This window comes from Equus asinus, chromosome 21, assembly GCF_041296235.1.
Source record: "Equus asinus isolate D_3611 breed Donkey chromosome 21, EquAss-T2T_v2, whole genome shotgun sequence".
Classification (NCBI taxonomy): Eukaryota; Metazoa; Chordata; class Mammalia; order Perissodactyla; family Equidae; genus Equus; species Equus asinus.
In genome coordinates, this window is record NC_091810.1 from 77,692,052 (window position 1) to 77,706,283 (window position 14,232).

Here is a 14,232-nt window from a genome sequence, read left to right on the forward strand (position 1 = left end):
TGCATTGCTGACCTTCATTTTTCACTTAAATACAGTGATCTTTTAAGAGAATAAACCAAAAAAACTTCTCACAGCAAATATTTTACATAAATGTAAACATGCACATCTACTTCATAATTAAGCAAAATAAACTTTCAAGCACAAGATTTTAAAAATTATTAAAGAATGAGACAATGAACCCAAGACAGAAATAATAGGAGCAACAAAAATACACATTTCATAACACTTCAATTCAATGGTCTTGTCTTCCAACCTACTGGTTAGCGCCTGAGTTTCAGAAATCCTACCCTCCTTGCCAAACGGACACATCCAATTTGGCTGTACCTAATAGATATCCACATAACAGACTACTCCTCTTCCAAAATAATGGAATAAATATATCTCACCCCCCCCCCCCCGCCACGGCCACACATACCCCACTTAGCCAGCTTCTCAAATAGAGAAGTAAGGATTTTGGTATTTTCAAGTTTTCCCACCACTGAAGCACATACATATTAACACCACACACAGAAAAAATGATTTGCTCTAGAAATAAAATAACGAGTGGCATCATTACAAATCTCTAGCTTGTTTGTATTAAGTTTCCCCAAATCACGTCTTTATGTGTCTTTACTTTCCATGGCTCCTTGGGTACTTTGGACTTAAGTCTTTACACCTCACCTAATGACCCACAGTATAGCAGCCATTGTATGGGACAAAGAAAAAGAAATTTTAACAATTCAGTTAGACTTCAAAATCATGAAAATCAGCATGGATAGTTTCAGCTGTCTCCAAATGCCTGGAATGTTTTCTCTCTGTCTACCCTCTGTACTCCACTGGTTGGTTTTCTGCCTCCTCCCCAGCAGGCTAAAAGCATCTGAATGTCTATTCCTGTGGACACCCAGGGAACAGAGATGAGAATGATGGTCGCTGCTTTTAAGACTTCACACCAACCAGACTCAAGCAAGAGGAAAGTCAGTATGTACGCACAGCACTCCAGGCGGCTGAAAGGAGAGGCAGAGTCCAGGAAGACTACCGCCTACAGAGCCTCGGGAGCAGGACTGGTGGGGAGGGGGAGGAGAGACTGAGAAGGCACGGAGGCAGGAAGAACAAATCCAGTTTGGCTGGCATGAGGGTACTCGTGAGTAATAGTCTGTGAGGCCAAATGCTTGACTTCCAAAAAGAAAAGATTCCTTCCCCTGGTGGGTAAAGCTGGAGGGCGGGGGGAGAGAACCACCGAAGGCTTTGTGCAGAGAACAACACGGGAGCCGTGCTGGAGGAAACGGTGTGGTGCCAAGTGGGATGGATGACAGGGAGAGGGTCTGAAGCTTGGAAAGCTTGACTCACCAAGCCCCAGTGCCACATGCAAGCATTTCCTATAGAAACAAACAGCTTGACCCGACATGCCAAAAACCACAGTTCTGTCTATATAATCAAGACTCTGGGAGAAAAAATAAAGAAAAAGAGGCATAGATAGATATTTTCAGTTCAAGTTCCTGGAACCCGCCCAAGCTTGAGCAAGTTAAGAGCAGTGAAACAATTTCCACATCCAGTAACAATTCAAGTCTCCCAATCGTGACCCTCACCTTCCCTGAGCTGTCATTACAAGGAATTATAAAGCTATTATCAATTCATTATAAATAAGTTCCTATCTGCCATTAAATCCACTGAAACCCCACAATGGGCTGAGAACCCACCCCAGGGTACCAGCATGTACCTATTACCTACCCTTGGTAGAGTGGTGTGAGCGTGCTGCTGGACAATGGCTCCTGGCCCACATCTCCAGCTCACTGGGGTCACTATGTGATGAAACAGGTGACTCTACAAGGCTCAACTCTAACCAAGCCCCCACCACGCATCATCTAATTTCTTTGTAGGTCCAGACTGCCTCCCTCCGCTAGCTGGGGAGGCAGAGGCCATCTGAGTGGAGCAACCCGAGGAAGGAAAATCATTTCTCATGTTCTTGATACCCACTGAATCATAGATGGAAATTTCTCAAGACATATTCACCCAAATTACAGAAATGGGCTACTCCATACTAATAACAGGACAATATATCACACATTCACTCAATAGGGAACATTTACTAGCGACCAGTTTCCTGCAACAACAGATTCATTTGGAAACTGCACGTTGCAGAAGGCAATCTTGTGACTTTCTTCTAGTTGTATATAAAAAGTAGAAATCAGTCTGGACGTCAGGCACAAACAGTGGTACAAAAGCATGAACGGAAATACCTTATCAAAGAATGTGCTCGTTTCATACTGCAGAGCTCCTATCTAGCTTCTGGGTTTTGGAAACCTGCTGCTGGTTCACTTGTTTCGAAAGTTTCTCCACTACACCTCTCACCCACTCCTATCTCCCCCTACTAAAATCCACTGAGTGAAGACCTAGTATGGATCCACATGGAACTAAAAGCCCCGATCACTGAGTAATACGCATCAGCACAGTGGCTGCTGGTTTAATCTGCTCACCCAGCCTCATGTATTTAGGTGTCTGGATCTGAATCTGAGCTAGAAGTACCCAACACTTTTGTCTTTTGGAATCCAATAACAGCTCCAACGTACATCTGTAAGTCTCATGTATAAGAAGCTCTGGTTCTGATAAATGAGATTCAAGGGAGGGAGCAGTGGGAAAAGCCTGGACTGGGGCCAGGAGTCTGGCTGGAAACCAGCTGTTTTTCCCTTATTTGTAAACAAGGAGGCTGAAGTAGCAGAGCTCCAGCTCCGACCCAGCTGACACTCTGGGCTCCATCTTGGAGTCCATTTCTACACAGGCATGTCAGGCTGGGTCAGACAAACTTCCTTACCACTTTGTGTCAACAATTTAAAGTGGTTTTAACATACTTCTATGCTGCAGTTTAAGGTTTTCCTCTCTCCTACCCCTCGAAGACTGTGTTTCATTTCACTGGTGCAGGCCACTTGGCCAAACTAGTGGTTGCTGAGGTTTAAAACTGAATCACTAGTCTGGTGAAGATATGGCCTTTGTGTAACCTAGACCAGGGCACATTTGTCTGTTCTTCATTAACAGTGTTAACCAAATAGAAATATAACTGTTAGTTCTTCTATAGATCTACTTAAACTTTGAAACACGAGACTGTTCAAAAATTACATGAGAAATTCACCCATTACCACTAAGTTAAAGACTTAAATATCTGAGATCTCCGGAGCCTCAAACTCCTACTACAGTCTCTGATCCACGACATTTTCCTCCTGGCAATGGACTCCGTGCTAAAGTAGCCTGGTCTTGCAGCATATTTGTGCACCAAAAAGTTGATTTCAAAAGATCCGGCTCTAGTCATCACTGTCACTGCCAGACTCACTCAACTGCAAGTCATTTCCTATAAAAAGAAAACAGAATCAAACCAAAAGTACACAGTTTAAAACAACATCCCCACAATTTTTTGGTTGACTGCCTTGGCTATCACACCCCAGTAAAACCAGGCCAATTAAATTTAATTAGGGAGGAAAATCGATTTGGCTCAGTGACAAAACTGGTACAGTCAACATTTTTAAAGAAATGCTATTTTTGTTACCTGCAAAGCCCAGCAAAGCTCCTTACTGGTATAGAACGGGGAGGAATAGACTAGACAGCTTTTAAATGTGTTAATAAATAGCAAAGAAATATTTACAAATAACTAATTCACTGTCTAGCAGAATTGGTCACATTAAGTTGCTTTATAAAAGCTAAAACACCACCAAATTGGGCTTCCCGTTAAGGAAGCTGACTACCGTTTATACCAATAGTATGTTAATCCAACATGGGCCCTGGTACACCTCTTTTCAGGAAATTCACTTAACTTTAAACCTCAAGTCAGAACAAATGAGCTTTGTAAAGCCTCAAATTTTGGTTTAGCGTGCAGAATTTAGGCTTTGGGAGTGAAGAACATAAGTACCCCACATTTCAATCTAACAGAAGAACAACAGGACCCCAGTTGATATCACTTTGATTACAACAAAAGTGAACTTCTGTATTTCTGACTTGCTAATTGTTAGGCCAGCTCTTCTCAAACTTTGTTCTGAGGGCCCTGGGACCCCTGAGATCCTTTTAGAAGAATCTGACCCCAAGGTCCTTTCTTTTCTAACTACATATCTGTGTGATGCCAGATTTCCTTTATATATCTCAATCTAAACAACTTATGGCAACAGACTGAATTCAGAAGCAGATGTAAGAATCCAGCTTTCTACTAAGCCAGACCTTAAAGAGATTTGCAAAATTTTAAAGCAACGTTACTCATTGAACTAAATATTTTTGTATTTGGAAAATTTATTTTTCATAAAAAAATGTTATTTTTGTTAACATGATAGTTTATTGTTGTTCTTTTAAATGAATTATTGGATATCTTAAATATATCTCAGTTTTAATTTCTAATATGGTAAATATTGATAGATATAAGCCACACACACAAAAGTTCTTTGGGGTCCTCAATAATTTTTACAATAAAGAGGTCTGAGACCAAAAAATGTGACAACTGCTGTTCTAGACTCAGGGAAGGCAACGGGGGCATGGCAACAGCTGGTCACTCCTAATCAGCATGAGCAAGATCTCTTACAAAGTAAGATGATGTGCATGTAACAGGTCAGTGTAATTGGAGTTGAAAATCCAGCTTTGAAATTTCTTATATAACTGATTTGATCCAGGTTCAAACTGATCCATTTGTTTTTTGGGGAGAAGATTTAATACAGGTTACCACTCAGGAAAACCACCTTATTATTACTTTGTATATTTTTACATCAGGGTTTAGCAAACTTGTGCTATTTACTGTGATTTTAGGGTTTTTAAGTTGGTTCCGGTTGACAATTTTGGTTTAAATAGTTCTAGTATATAACCTTATTGTATACGAGGTATGCAGAGAGTAAATTCTTGCCATTCAAAGAGCTGAAGGACAAGAGGACCTGGAGCCATAAAGAGCTAAAAGGCGTTACAGGCAGGTAGGTAGATAACACCTACGGTGCCATTTTTTGCTCTTTCCTTCTAGGAGGAAGGAATAATTTAGCAGTGACTGGGCAAAATGAGGAACTGAGTTAAAGCTGCAGTGGCTGTCTGGTAATTTTCCACTATGAATACCAAACTCCCAGTGTGAAACTTCCTAACCCTAACCAACGGAAAAGAGCATCAAAGTACACCCTGACATCCAGAATCTGGGCCCATATCTTGGGATAGCAGACAATATCCTTAAGTGATACCATAACTATGTTGAACTGACTAAGATAGAAGAGCAGGGCCTAGTGTAGTGGCTCTCCAGTCGGGGTGATTTTGAACCCCAGGAGACATTTGGCAACGTCGTCAGACATTTTTGGTTAACGTAACTCAGAGAGAAGAGGAGAGTGCTTCTGGCATCTAAAGAATAGAGGCCAGGAATACTCTTAACTACCCTACAAAGCATAGGACAGCTTCCCACAACAAAGACTGATCTGGCCTGAAATGTCTGTAGTGCTGAGGGTGAGAACTACCTTTGCCTGCTCCACAGTAACAGGGTCAACTAGGTTAGCTTTCCCACTATCGCCTCCAGACCTTCCAACCTTCTCAAAGGAAGTCATACCACAGGAGAACATTCACTAGGATTCTGGAGGGAGAAGAGTGTAGAGAACCAGCACTCTCCCCAACTCCAAACAAAGAAACTTGTTCTCATTCTTGTTTTTCTCTGCTTTACTATCAACTGCATTGAAAGCCACCCAGACATTACAATGTCCCTTCCTTTCCCTCTTGCCCAAGGCTAGTTGGTCTCCAAATCTATCCTAATGGCACAAGTTCCCAGGTCTGTGGGCTGTGGGACACCACAGCCTGGAGTCACCGTGTTCTTGGGACTGTAAAAAGAACTGGAGGCGGGGGACAGTAAGCTGACAGGCAGCAACCCTAAAGCCTGGTATATGCAAAAATAAAGAACGCAGCTGGTCATGTTTCAGCATTTCCCAGAATTCATAAAACCTAATTTGTGCCAGTGGGAAAAAAGGAAAGAGAACAGATTTCAGTTTTCTGCTTCCCTTTTTTACTGTTTGGTAACTTACTCCTTTCTGCTCCAAATTGTCTTTGTCAGGATCCTTTCTTATGCCTTAAACATTTTCAGGTTTATAGATTCTTGTGTAAGATAAACAGAGCTGTATCTCCAGCCTGACATGCCACCCCTCCCTCAGCCAGCAAAGGGAAAGCACACTTACTGAGCGTGTTCATGAGCTGGTTGCTTCCCTGTGGCCGGCTGGTTCCGTTGGCGACAGCGGGCCTGCTGTTGTAGGGCTGCTGGTGTGAAGGCTGCGGAGGAGATGCAGGGCCATTGTCCTCACCTCCACTGCTGGAGCTGTCATCATCGCTTCCTGACGAGCTGTCAGAGTCTGAGGAGCTGCTCCCGCTGCTGCTGCTCATCTGTTCAATAATGTCAACTTCGGCCCTCAGCTCTGGAATAAAATGACAGGCCGGGGGTCAGTCTGCAACCATTCTCAAGGCAGCACACTGACCTTCTGCAAACAGTAAATCAGCCAAGCCAACAGCCACGAGGACTAACTGAAAACGAACTCCTACTTCTCAAGTACTTGGCAATGGACAAACAAAATGACCAAAACCAACACAGGAAAACACCTAACCTGTCTCCAGGGAGACAATGGAAACATTAAATTCACCCAGAAAGAAAACTGTTTCAGATAATGACTATTCTGTGTAAGAAATGAATTGTCTGTTTTGCCTTTATCTACCAAAATTTGTGAATTATAGGATTGAACACCAAATAAGAGAAGTGCAGTATCATGCTAAGGGGCTGAACAATATACGACAAGGAATTGGAAGGTGTGAGTGCTTGTTTCGGATCTACCTCTAACCAGCAGGCAGACCCAGGTGGAAGTCAACACATTTTCCAAAACACTCCGGAAGAATGACGGGCCAGAGCAGACAGCCCCTGGGGTCCTTTCCATCTTCCCACGAAAAACGGAGGCTCGCAGGAGGAACCATGGTGACTGAAGAATAATGGTGGACCAACTGCTCCTCAGCCCTCTTTACACATCTGATGGACAGCCATGCCTATCAGGTACTGCATTTTCACAGATGAAAAGCCGGGAAGGAAAGACAGGTTTGAGCTAACCATTTCAATGTCACCGAATACAGTAAAGATACATGACAGGATCCATCCAGAAAGAGGCCAGTTTCCTGTCCAAACACACCATGTGGCCTTAAATGGCTGTGGTTCCCTTAAGCATAAGTGGTAACAACTAACCTCTCATAGTCCAATTCCTGTTCAACTGAGGGGAAACCTTCCATAAGCAGCATTCCGATACTCGCGAAGAAAAAACATCAAGAGGCGTAATAACTGCACAGCTAGAGAGTAATGTTTGCTAAAAGACAGTATTTCTATAAGGTGGAAATGGCAAACTCCCAAGGATAACTCTTCATCTTTCCCTGTTTACTAGTATTATGGATTTCATTTTTTTCATGAAACTTTACAAATACGAAATATGACATTTACCCCCATAACTTCCCAAGAGTCTGGACAACTAAAACCGTCCATTGTATGAGAAAAAAGCCAAAGCAACCTTCTTTGTCTCAGGTATGCGTCGGATACAGCCTGAGCAGATGTCTAAATCTTTCTAGGCCAATGGCCATTTCCACTGGTCCTCATGGCACTTTCATATTTACATATTTCGCGTTAGTACAAAGCACTCGTCATGGTATTTTAAATGTCTCTCTAACCTAGATACTATAGGAACACCAGTACATTTAGTTTTCACTCCCAGCACCTTGGAATTTTCTTTTCTAAAGCCTCAAAGGTATGCCACATCGACCTTTAGATGGCAGTCGTGCTTGTTTAAGTCCTGAGCCTCTAACCAGAAAGCTGCAAAGGCAGCCAATACTCAAGTCACCATTCCTGAACTCCCTCTTGGCAAATGAGACAAGTGGTAAAAGGCCCCACCTCCATCACCACTGGAACGGTGAACTCTGTAGAAAGCTCTTCAATGGCAGAGAATGCTCATCCCGTCATATCAACATGGGAGCCTTGTGATCTCCATAGAAACACCAATACCCTACTCCAAGTTGCTATCATGGTTCCAGAAAATGCTCCCTACCTCTTTTGATGTCATCCAGCTGAGGTTCAGGTGAGGGGTTATCTTTCAAGGGAGAAGTTTTGGGTCCAACTGGAGGCTTCGTTGGAGCTCTGAATGGCATAGGTGGTGGAGGCGGTGGTGGCTGTGATGGCTGTGGGGGGCGAGAGGGCTGCTGTTCCATTCGGGCTTGGATTTTACTGCTCCCCTCAGCCCTGAAACGAGATACAGACATTAAGTCAGAGAAGCAAAAATAGTGGTCCTCACATTTGTCCAGGTGACCGAGCACCTGAAGTCTCTGCAGAATTCCATGCTTTTAACAAACTGCTTCAAAATATTGATATTTATAATTTTATCACATGAACTACTCATTCAACAACTGTCTATTGCATTCCAGTACTGCATTATGCACCAGAGAAACAGAGATGAATAAAACTGGCTTTCTGCCCTCAAGGAGCTCATTTTATAACAAGCAGCAGAGAAAACAGATAGGTAGAATACAATGTCACATGAGAACCCATTTTACTTGAAGAAAGTACAACTACATGACTTGTAAACAATACAGAGCTATAATCACAAGTGTATGAGTTACTAAATAAAACTAGCTCTTGAAATACTGGCCAGTTTGCAAATTTTTCCATTATCTATTTGCTGCTTGCTCATTTTGTGACAATCCAGCTCTTGCTGGCAGACAAGCAAAGCATTCCACCCCAAATTGAGAAGATCCTACCCATTAACAATTTATTTTGTAAATGGATCGGCCTAGCACTTTTCAAACTTTAGTGTGCACACAAATTACCTGGGGAGCTCATTAAAATGCAGACTCTGACTTAGTAGGCCTTAAAATTCTAATTCTGCACTTTAAACAAGCATCCAAGTGATAAAATGCTGTTAGTCCCCAGACGACACCCGAGTAGGTAAGAGAAATGCCCACAACTATCAGCTCTGGGAGGAGTAACAGCCACTGCCTGAGGGAGCCGGGTTTAGGGAAATCAGTCTCACTAATCCCCAGTCTCTGCATCTCTGCGTGTTTCTAAAAAGGAGAACAACAGTACCTTTCCAAAAGCTATTTACAAAGATTAGATAAGATAATGCACAAAAAAACATCTAGCATAGTGCCTGGCACATGATAACCCCTCAGCAAATGGTAGCTACTTCTGTTTTCTTGTGGAATGAGTGAAGAAAAATGGCTTGAGGAAGCATAAACAGAAAAACATAAGGCTACACCACTCTCTTTAAAACTTAATTACTATGTTACAATAATTGCTGTATCACAATGTAACAGAACCACTGGGTTACTTCTATTTGTACCATGAATTTTTGTCTTTAAAATAAAATCTCCTTGGCTTCATATTAGCTGTGTAATGCCTGTTAAATTAAATGTTAAAGAGAGCTCACTATTCCAAAAAATTGGCAAAGTTTTATTTTGGTATTATAATGACCTCAAATACATCTTGTAAAAAAGTAATGTTTTCACTCTAATCAAGAATATATATTATTCAATTATTCTTTCATAATTATAAGTCTGTAAACTTAAACTTTATCCCCTAGGTGGTACTATATCAACAATCTTGAGATTAATAGAATTGATTTAACTATAAAGTAAGCCCCTTTCCCCAATGGCTTCCATGTTTCAGGTCTTAAAAGATTATTTCTTTTTATCTCATTTGAGGAAAAGATATTTTATTGACCTGTCTGAGAAGACACAGATGGATTTGCTGAGATTGTTGACAGGACACTGAGTACCCAGATGCTCGCATCCTTATAAAATAACTGAACAGATAATGCAAAGATATAGAAACATCAATCTGTATCTGATTATTCACATACCTTGTTTTCTTGACCTGAATGCTGCTACTGAGCTTTTCCAGCACATATTCCCCAGTGTCATGATTAATAATGAGCACGCAATCTTTCTGATAAGGCCGTTTGTTCCCCTTGAACACAGTCATTGGTGGTGTGGATCCCTATATGCCACAAAAGTGTAAGATGATCAAACTACACACACCAGTTATGAATATCAAAACTGAATTTACAGGAGATCTACCTCATCAAACCAAATTAGAGCGACTGAAAAAGGACAGAATAACTGATTGGTATTTTAACTCTCTCTGGCTTCCCAGGCAAAAATAAAGAAAGGGGAAATGATACTATAGCAAGAATCTGACGGTTCAACTGGTTCTAAGAAATCAAGAACGGTTATATTACTGTACACTTTTCCAGGGCTTCAGGAAATGTTACAAATAATGGTAAAGTATGAACTGAGAAAAAGAAAGTAACCATTACTTGTATGACACTGAGTAGAGCTTTCGTTATGAGAAGTAAAACTAGTGAGTGATCGCTATATTTCCTTGTAAGTGGAGGGTCCAGGGCTTCCCCCTCATGCCAAGTAAACAACAGAACATTCCCCAAGGGGAGCTCACCATTCTGGTTAGCTCAGAGTACGTACATCGTGCCACCACTCAGCTGCCAAAGCCCTTCACTCGCTATCCCATTGCTCTCAGGCCAAAGACAAAATCTTCAAAGCAGCCAGCCGGCCCTTCAGCCTCACCTGCACCACTCGCCCCTCGCTCTGCAGGCTCCAGAGCAGAAGGGAGCTGGCCTTCTCTCAGACCCTCAAGGTCTTTCTCGCAGGGCTTTAACAAGGCTTCTGCCTGCAACATCCTGCCCCTCTCTTTTAACTACTCATCCTTCAAATCTGCTCAAAGCTCACTGCCTGAGGGAAGCCTTGATTTTCTAAAACAAGTGCTATGTTTTCTTGTATTTATTTAAACTCCAGACCATAAGCTCCACAAGAGCAAGAAATGTGCTTGTTTTGTTCAAGATTGTATTCTCCCTGCCTAGTAATGGGCCAGCACACAGTAGATACTCAATTAATATTTGCCAAATACAGGATCTAATCCCCTGTATAGAATCAAAAACTGCTTGGCTCCTTGACTCCTTATTCATACGGTAAAAATTGAGAGTTGGAAGCGACCTTAGGGACCATTTATCCAACCCTTTCATTTTACATTTGGGAAACTAAGGTCCAGAGAGAGATGACGTAACCTGCCAGAGGCAACAGGTAATGAAAGAGCAGCTTGAACTGGCAGACAAGTAAGTCTCCTCAGCACAAAGCTTCCCAGGTCCCCCGTCCAGAGCCTTTCCATTCTATCACCAGTTAGCAAGAATTTCCTGGGCTCCAGGACAGGGCTGTGACATGCAATGACACATGGTCTTAAGCGTATTTTGTCTGATCCCTCGGGCTTTGGGATCAGAGTGCCGCCTTGGGCAAGGCTTCAAAAAAGCCTCCCTCTGCAAGGGTTCTCAATTCAGCTTTTAACTGGGTTCCTCATCCCTAAATTAGCTCAATGCTCTAAACTTCTGGTTCCTGCCTGAAACTATCAGCTGCACTTCACCCCTTGCCAGATATACATAAGATGTCAATCCTGTCCTGCGTGCCTGCCTGCACCCTGGCTGGCTGGCCCACACTCTTGAACTGTTGTTGCCGTACGTCAACAGGGCACCTAGGGCTCTTCTCTTTGGAGCTGCTTGGGGGAAAAGCTATGCATGTCTAAAGGAGGGGTTAGGTGTCCTGATAGGAACCTGTCTACTTTGTAGCAAATGGGGAAAATGGGAGCTTGGGGAAAATGGCAAAGAATCATTTTTTTATTTAATCATCTGGGAAGCATTAATTCCATCCCACCCTACCTCGGAAAATTCTATTTTTCCTTATGTTGGCGCTTCGAAATCTAGAAATTTTTAAACAGTGGAAATTAAAATTGCAATAACAGAATATGATGAATCACTCTGATGCCACATTAAAAACAACAACAACAAAGGAATAAACTTACAGGGATATGTGGCAGCGTGATTGTGACTTCATCTCCTTTGCCAACCTGAAGCTCTCCTTCACAGGAAGTGTCTATAGATGCTGGCTTAAAGTCATCTAAAGAGAAAGGAAAAACAGTATTTATCCACCTGGTTACTTATACTAAGGGCTTCCTGGGAATTCTCATTTAAGAATTAAAATTTTTTTATCACTCAGGTAAATGGAAAATACTAGTAAATTAGAATTTTTAAAAAACTATTTCATTGTGGAAAACTTCACATATACAAAAACAGAGAGAATCGTACAATGAGCCCCTGTGTACCATCACTCAGCTTCAATAATTACCAACTCTTGGACAATCGTATTTCATCTATACCTCCACATACTTCTCTCATCCCCACTGGATTTTTTTGAGGGGGGGAAGCTAAAATTTATATACCATTTTATTAAGCAAAGACATTCCCCTTCCCTAAGTGTAGATGAAAATTAATGCCTTATTCCCCATAAAAAGGTCTTTTATTAGCGTTGTTGTAAGGATCAAAAGCAACCGAGCATATTAAAAAGATTCTGTAATTGTAAAACCCTATGTGAAATACGCAAGGCCACAGCATCATACGAGCTGATTTCATTTTGCACAGAACTGTCAAAATTAGGATTTGCCACACTCAAGTTCCATAGCTTTACCAAAGCTACACCCTGTAGATGTTCAGGGCAGACGGGTGAGCTGTATCTCCAAAGGCTAACTGCGCCCATGTTTCTGAATTGCAGTTAAAGTACAACATGAACAGCCATCTTACTCCCTTTTCACACACACCTGCCTCAAACTGCAGGCCAGGTGCATATGTGAAGGGTCTCACTTAAATCCCATGTTGCCCTTCACTCTACTAAAACATCAACTTAGTAAACTGTTCAAGAAATGATGCTCTTATCACATTCCCAATAGCCTCCCTCTGAAAGAGCTGATCTGCTGTCAGTAGGAAGCACAGTGATGGCATGGCAAGTGACCACACAAAGATGGAACTTCATTATTTAACACACCCTCTTCCAATGTGTTGAGTCACATCTACTAGCTCCTTTCACAAAAACAAGTCTCAACCAGAATTAGGGCTACCAAGAGGGAAACCAGGAGCCTGTGAATCACAGAGGGATGCTCAGTCAGCCAATTCCTAACAGCCAAATCTTTACCCAGGACATAGAGTGGAAGCACCCTCCCTCCACAGAGTCTGTAATCATGCAGAAAAAGAAGGTTCAGCATAATAACTATGTTGCCATTCCTTGCCTGTTCTCTACTGCTTCCAAACATAGATCAAGCTTTAACTTATTCCAGGCTCACAAATTCTGATCTTATTCTTCATCCACAAGGGACTTGGTGCTGAGGCAAAGGCAGGGTATTATAGGCAACCTCAAAAGACATCAAAGTCAAAAGAGGCACGCAAAGCAGATGGAGGGAGACTCCGCTGGGGCCCAGTGAGGATGCAGATTCTCTGGCTGCAGAGGGGATGAAGCGCAGTGTCAGGGTGGCCAGAATCAAGACGGCGAGGAAAGAAAGCTAGGGAAATAGAAAAAGAGAATGGAATAGGAGGAAGTGGATGAGGCTCAGGAGCAAACAGGAGTCCTGTAAATGTGGATAACCCCAGTGGGTTATCAGAGAGGTGATGGATTAGAGACAGAAGAACTGGAGTCTGATGCGGGGTCACAGTCTTTCAGTAATAAAGAGGGGGGAGGTCGGGCAAGGAAGAGCTGGGTGGGGGAATGAAGAAGAAACGGGCCAATGACCTTCGCAAGAAGAGTTTGAGACGACAAGGCAGAAGAGTTGGGAATGACGACGCGTTTGGTTTGGGAAGAGTAAGCTGAAAAAAAAAGGGCAAGAATTGAGGTCCCGGAGGATCCGGGCTAAGGGAGAAGGGAGCTGACGTTGGCACCGGTACCCTGGACTCGGGAGGGCCGAGGGAGGAAAGGAGGCAGCGCGGGTGGGAGAGGCGGCTGAGACGGAGAAGGGGACAGCGGGAAGCGCAGACATACAGCGAATGGTGTGGAAGGAGGCCCGCGGCCGCTTCTCGAAGCTCTCCCCGAGCAGCAGGCAGTGTTCCTCGCGGTCCAGCAGCGGGTTCGCGGTCCCGTTCATGGCCCCGCACCGGCCTCGCGCCCGGACCGGCGCTCTCCGGGCGCGGCCGCGGCCCCAGCCTCCGGCGCCGGCGTCCGGTAGGACGCGGCTCCCCGGACACGGCTCCGGAGCGCACAGCGAGCCCAGCCGGCGGCCAACCGGGGCCGGTAGCAAACCCCTTCCTCCGCGTCGGGCTGCGGGAAGACTCTGCGGAAGCCAGGCCGCGGCACTTCCGGCGCTGGGGAGGGACTTCTGGGTCCGGAGCGGAAGTGGCGGGGGCGGGGCCATGAGGGAAGAACTGGGCCGGAGCATCT

General features: G+C 43.5%; 1 protein-coding gene across 1 annotated transcript; it reads right to left on the bottom strand.

Moving 5' to 3' along the window:
- On the bottom strand, positions 1–14,230 carry EAF1 (ELL associated factor 1). Its single transcript, XM_014859470.3, has 6 exons — positions 13,837–14,230; positions 11,837–11,931; positions 9,834–9,970; positions 8,028–8,218; positions 6,138–6,371; positions 1–3,319 (listed from the first exon to the last, which is right to left on the bottom strand). Exons 1-6 carry the CDS (start codon positions 14,228–14,230, stop codon positions 3,273–3,275), a joined length of 1,098 nt encoding a protein of 365 aa, XP_014714956.2. The 3' UTR covers positions 1–3,272.
- Between the last annotated feature and the right edge of the window lie 2 nt (positions 14,231–14,232).

Coding starts and splice junctions, on each gene's coding strand:
- EAF1 (XM_014859470.3), bottom strand. CDS start 14,230: ATGCTCCGGCCCAGTTCTTCCCTCATGGCCCCGCCCCCGCCACTTCCG. Junction 8,219..9,833: donor ATTCAGGTCAAGAAAACAAG/GTATGTGAATAA, acceptor ATCTCGTTTCAG/GGCTGAGGGGAGCAGTAAAA. Junction 6,372..8,027: donor GCTGGATGACATCAAAAGAG/GTAGGGAGCATT, acceptor ATTTTATTCCAG/AGCTGAGGGCCGAAGTTGAC.